Source organism: Carlito syrichta, unplaced genomic scaffold (assembly GCF_000164805.1).
Source record: "Carlito syrichta isolate Samal-C Ts95f unplaced genomic scaffold, Tarsius_syrichta-2.0.1 Scaffold82655, whole genome shotgun sequence".
Lineage (NCBI taxonomy): Eukaryota > Metazoa > Chordata > Mammalia > Primates > Tarsiidae > Carlito > Carlito syrichta.
In genome coordinates this window covers 89,346-95,721 of record NW_007026751.1, presented here as the reverse complement: position 1 = coordinate 95,721, position 6,376 = coordinate 89,346, and the positions used below count along the sequence as shown (strand labels likewise).

The window sequence follows — 6,376 nt, the reverse complement described above, 5'->3', positions numbered from 1 at the left end:
CCAACTCAAAAAAAAAAAAAAAAAGAGGTGAGTATAAAACTCTCAAAAGAAAACGCAGGAGTACATCTTCACAACCTCAGATTTAGAAATGAATTCTTAGGTCTGATGCTAAATGCACAAGGAACAAAAGAAAAAATAAATTGGACACCATCAAAATTTAAAACTTCTATACTGCAAACAATACCACAAAGAAATTAAAAAGACAACTTACAGAACGGGAGAAAATTCTGGCAAATCATGACATACAAAAAGGAATTTGTATCCAGAATACATAAAGAATTCTTACAACTTATCAATAAAAAAAAAAAAACCCCAAGTATAAAATGGACAAAGGATTTTAACAGTCATTTCTCCAAAGAAGATATATGAAAACTTGCTCAATAATCATTAGGAAAATACAAGTCAAAGCCACAATGAGACACCACTTCACACCCAGTAAAATGGCTAGAAACAAAAAGAAAGACAACCAGTGTCAGTGAGGATGTGGAGAAAATGAAACCCTCCCACAGTGCTGCTGGGATCGTCAAGTGGTATCAATTATGTCAAAAGGCTAAGCAGAGTTACCACAAAACCCAGCCATTACACTTCTAGGTAAACAGCCAAGAGAAATGAAACCATGTCCACACAAAAACTTGGATATGAGTGTTCATAGCAGCATTATCCACAATAGCCAAAAAGGGGAAACAACCTCAATGTCTATCAGTGACACATGGGGGAAAAAAATGTGATATATATGTGTGTGTATATGCATGTATGTGTATGTGTGTATGTGTGTGTGTGTGTATCTCCACAAAATGAATTATTTGACCATAAAAATGAACTACTGAAACACGTAACGTGAATGAGCCTGAAAAAAACTGTAAAAGTATATGCAAAAGAGCACATATTCTATGATTGTATTACTATGAAACATCCAAATAGGCAAATCTACAAAGACAGAAAGCACATTAGTGATTGCCAGGAGTGGGGCAGGTAGAGGAGTGAATGAGGGGTGAATGCTAATAGGTACAGGGTTTATTTCTTGGATGCTTAAAATGTTCTAAAATTGGATTGTTGTGACGGCTGCACAATTCCTTGAGTGCAGTAAAAACTAATAAATGGGGTAACTATATGTGAATTGTATCTCAATAAAGCTGTTAAGAAAAAAGAACAAAAGGGGTGCCGGTTAGTGGCATTACTAACCCCAATGAGAGTTTCAGTTATACCTTCTAATCATACTTTTTAGGTCTGTATTTAACATCTTTGCTAAAGGGATTGGGGGGGGTCTTTTACTGAAGCTTATAATTAAGTTAATTATGTGCTGAGGAATCTAATATTAAGCCCTAATAAGGCTAACAGACACCCCCCCATAGATTTAACCAATACATCCACCAAATTTCTGGTATACCATTTCTTTTTTAAAGTTCATTTGCATCTTTGTTAATTAAGCTGCCCCTCCCCTTAATCTCTTTAAAAATAAAAGTTAATACTTTGGCTTACCTCCGATCTTCTTTTTCATCTCTATTCTTTCACTTTCTTTAAATAAATATACATTCCAAATACAAATTTATTCTTCTGACTTTGTCTTTCCTTTAGGCAGTGTTTTGTATATCTACTCTGTCAAAGTAGCTTTAATTCAAGGCTACTAGTATATACCTAAGAAACTCCTTTTTAAAATACAATGGATTGAACTGGGCTCTGTGATGATGAAAGGCAGTACCATTGATAATATTAAGACATCACCTCATTTAATGAAAGACTGTGCACTTTGGCCAAAAACAATTGGAACAAGAATAGTAAATATGCTCATTATGATGTTACAAAACTATAGTCTTAGAATGAAAGGGTTTACTTTCTAAATGGCTAACTATCCCTCAAGGCTCTGAATATGCTTACTAGGCAATTAAACTTGGAAGATATTTCACTGTGTGCCTGAATCTGCAATTATTATTTTGAACCCCATTAATGAACTAACAATTCAAAAATGTAATGTTTTAAAAAAAGACAAGGGATGAATCCAGCTTCATTCAAAGAAGCATATTTTACAAATATATTTTAAATATTTGCAATGTCATTTATATCACTAGTAGAAAAAGTAAAAGAAATAAAATTCATGTTAAAGTAGCTTCTGTTTCATAGGAAAAAGGGTCTTAACCGGGCTCAATGGCTCAGCCTGTAATCCCGCGCTTTGGGAGGCAGAGGTGAGTGGATTGCCTGTGAGTTCGAGACCCGCCTGTGCAACTTGGTGAGACCTCATCTCTACAAAAAATCAAAAAATTAGCACGTGGTAGTGCGCGCCTGTAGTTCCAGCTACTTGGAAGGCTGAAGCGGAAGGATCGCCGGAGGCCAGCAGGTCGAGGCTGCGGTGGCCAGGAGCGTGCCACTGCACTCTAGTCTGGGTGACAGAGTGAGACTCCAACTCAAAAAAAAGAAAGAAAAAAGAAAAAAAGGTCTTATGGAGAAACAATATGCAAACATTTTTAAAATGAGGTCAAGCTCAATAAGAAAGTAAGAGAAAAATTAGGGTGAGTTTAGTAGTTCACAAATTAAAAGGGAGAAATACTCAGCCTCCACAACAAAAACTGAATATCAAGAAAAAATCATATTAAGAAAGATGGCTCATAAAATAAAAGTAGATACTAATTTAAACAAAAGAAAAACAGAGTTGTCAATTTAAAAGAACTTACAGTTTTCATTAGCATTGAAGCCTCTAAGAATGGCCTTCAGTTCTTGGAGCTTCTGATGAGCTCTTGCATGGACACTGTCAATCAGGAGTTTTTCTATTGATAAGTGATCAATCTGTATAAATAAGAAGAGAATCATATATGCAATTTAAACATTGTTACTTTTTTTTTTAGTCGGAATGTCATTCGATTGCCCAGGCTGGAGTGCAGTAGCACAATCATGGTAACTGCAGCTTCCTGCTGGGCTCTGGCGACCCTTCTGCCTCAAACCTTCCAAGTAGCTGGAAATACAGGCATGCACCACCACATTCACTAATGTTTTTAATTTATTGTAGAGATGAGGTCCTGCCATGTTTCTCAGGCTGGTCTCGAACTCCTGAGCTCAGGCAATCCTCTCATCTGCCTCCCAAAGTGCTGGGAATACAGGCATGAGCCACCACACCCAGCAAACAATTTTACTTTAAAAGCCCAAAAGTAGATTACCATGCTTCAAGATAGTTCTTTTTAGAATCACATTGATTAAGTGTTAACCAGTAAAAGAAAGCAAACATAAAAGAGTTAAAAATTAACTTACATGGTACTGAGTTAAAAATTAACTACAGTTTTAAAGCTGCCAATACCATGCAAGTTAATTTTTTTTTTTTTTTGAGTTGGAGTCTCACTCTGTCACCCAGACTGGAGTGCAGTGGCCGCTCCCGGCCACCACAGTCTCGACCTGCTGGGCTCCGGCGATCCTTCCACCTCAGCCTTCCAAGTAGCTGGAACTACAGGCATGCGCTATCACGCCCAGCTAATTTTCTGATTTACTGTAGAGATGAGGTCTCGCCAAGTTGCCCAGGCGGGTCTCGAACCCACAGGCTCAGGCAATCCACTCACCTCAGCCTCCCAAAGTGCGGGATTACAGGCTGAGCCACGGAGTCCAGCTGTAAATTAATATTTTAATAAGTATAGCTGAAGATAGTATACATCAGTTATCATGGTGCTCAAACACCGACCTTAAAAATAAAATGGAGATCTGATCTAAATTATAAAATTCGAAAGAACATCATAAAAATTATTTATTATAGTATCAGATGTTTAAAAAACCAACAAACGTAGAAGTATAACATTCAATTAAAACAAGTTTCATTAAGAGTTTTAAGAACAATTCAGTATTTCTTAAAATCTGTGCTCAAAGTATAAATGATAAATTAGTTTAACCAAACCAATATTAAAATACATTGAGTTTTTTTTTACCTTCATGGCTCTTTCTACTAATTTGGAATCAGAAGCTGGCAAAGGAGGATCATGAAAAATCTGTAAAGGCTTGGAGACATCATTCTCATCGATTTTAATTGTAACTTTGTGAACAGAGGCTGTCCCAGTCTTTCTCCCAAGAACCTGTTGACTAAAGAGAAGAAAGAAACATTAAGAATTTTTTTTAATTCTAACTTTTAGAATAAAAAAGAGACAATCTATCGTGTACTTCAGCCAGAGCCCGGAACACGGTAGGTACTCAATGTTTATGGAGGGGATAAATTAATAATGGGAAAAGAATGCAATATTTTATTTATTGCTTTTTTTTTTTAAGTCAGGGTCTCACTCTGTTGCCCAGGCTGGAGTGCAGTGGCATAATCATGGCTTACCACAGCCTTGACCTGGAACTACAGGTGCACTTTTTTTGGGGAGAAAATCGATAGCGGGCTGTTTATAATTCCTGATTCCCTGTTGGAACTTTGCTCAATTCCCATTTTCTTTCTTTGTGTCCCCCAATCTTATTATCCCAGATGATTCCCATTGCTTTTATAAAGGAGTCAGAGGTGAACAGACATCACTTAAAAGACAGGTAACTTTGTTTGGGGGTTCTTTTTTGTGTGTGTATATGTTTACTTTAAAATTAGATGTCTATGTTTTTTAGAAAATGTAATAAATCAGTTGTAGATCAGCCTGGGCAACAGAGTGAGACCGTGTCTCTACAAAAAATAAAAAATAAAATAGACGGGCATGGTGCCGTGCACCTATAGTCCTAGATATAATTCAAACTGAAAAACTGTGATAAGCATGTACATTTTAAAAAAGATATTCAACAATCTAACCTAATGATCTTTTATCAATTTGGTATAAGCTCAGAGTAAACTAATCTCTCAAACTTTTTAAGAATAGTAAGCCTTAGTACAAACAGAAAAATGTCTAGGTATTTAAAACATGTCATGTTCTAAGACAGTTGTCAATTATGGATGTCCTATGTGGTCTATGCCATACCATGGGACCTTATCACCCAAACGCATGTTACTAGAGGTGCATGGCTACTGGTACACAGTCGTGTCTCAGTACATGCTGGGGATTAGTTCCAGGATACTGTCAGACCAAAATCCACACACACTCAAGTCCTGCAGTCAGCCCTGCAGAAACCGTGTGTATGAAAAGTCGGCCCTTCTTATATGCAGGTTTCACATCCTGCAAATTGATCCATGAATAGGTGGACCCTCGCAGTTCAAGCCCATGTTGTGCAAGGGTCAACTGTATATAAAATCTGATGTATGAAAGGAAAAGAGAAACAAAAAGAATATTTACAATCAAAACAGAACCAATTTTACTTACTTCCAAACTGAGAGGGAGAGGCACTTTCCAGCATGATACCTTTCCACCTGCACAAGGTCACCCCACCGCTCTCGGATTAACATTAGAGTTTGGGAATGTAACACTTCTAACTGAAGTGATAAGCAGAAAGAATCTGATAGACCTTGTTAAGTAAATTTAACTTATTACTCCAACAATTAATCAAGTATAGGCAAACTTTAACAAAAGCTGTATACCTGAAAAACTAACCATAAAAGAAATTTCTAGAATATTTCTCCAATGGTTCACCCTAAAAAGTGTTATAATTTGTGGTATCATTTTAGAAAAAGATTTTATATACATCATATATACAATACATACCACATATACAATGTGTAAAAAATATACAATATATATTTATATGTGTAAATAAATATATGAACACATGAGGGGTCCCCAAAACACCTGAATTTACAAAAAACTGTATATTTACTTTTACATGTTTAAACTTCAGTCACCTTCAAAGTAATCTCCATTTAATGCAATACACCTATTGAGACGCTTTTTCCACTGCTCAAAACAGTTTTTAAACTCATTAATTTTTATGCCTTTCAGTGCTTTTAGTGTTTTGGGTTTCACCTCTTTCACATCAGAAAAACATTTCTTTTTGAGGACTTTTATCAGTCGGGGAAACAAAAACAAAGTTGCTAGAGCCAGGTCAGGTGAATAGGGAGAGTGGGACACAAGGGTCATGCTGTTTTTGGTCAAAAACTGCTGAACACTCCTCAGCACAGTGTGGGCAGGTGTGCTCATAAATTATCCATCACAAAATGGGCAAGTGCAAGAAGATATACGGGCAGCCAACAGACACATGAAAGAGTGCGCAGCCTCACTAATCATCAGAGAAATGCAAATCAAAACCACATTGAGATACCACCTAACCCCAGTAAAAACATCCATCATTAATAAAACTAATAACAGATACTAGCAAGGATGCAGAGAAAAAGGAATGCTTCTACACTGCTGTTGACAATGCAAACTAGTACGATCTCTATGGAAAACAGTGTGGCAGCCGGGCTCGGAGGCTGAGCCTGTAATCCCATGCCTTGGGAGGCTGAGGTGAGTGGATTGCCTGAGTCCGCGGGTTCGAGACCCGCCTGGGCAACTTAGCGAGA

The 6,376-nt window shown here is 37.0% G+C and overlaps 1 protein-coding gene across 1 annotated transcript in view; it reads right to left on the bottom strand.

Moving 5' to 3' along the window:
- Nucleotides 1-6,376, bottom strand: part of MED14 (mediator complex subunit 14) — an 87,745-nt gene that overhangs the window by 60,946 nt on the left and 20,423 nt on the right. The window contains exons 8-10 of the mRNA XM_008055938.2: nucleotides 5,244-5,376; nucleotides 3,900-4,050; nucleotides 2,667-2,778 (exon numbers count right to left, since the gene is read on the bottom strand). Coding sequence (XP_008054129.2) covers nucleotides 2,667-2,778; nucleotides 3,900-4,050; nucleotides 5,244-5,376 — 396 coding nt within the window. The remainder of the gene's footprint in view (nucleotides 1-2,666; nucleotides 2,779-3,899; nucleotides 4,051-5,243; nucleotides 5,377-6,376) is intronic.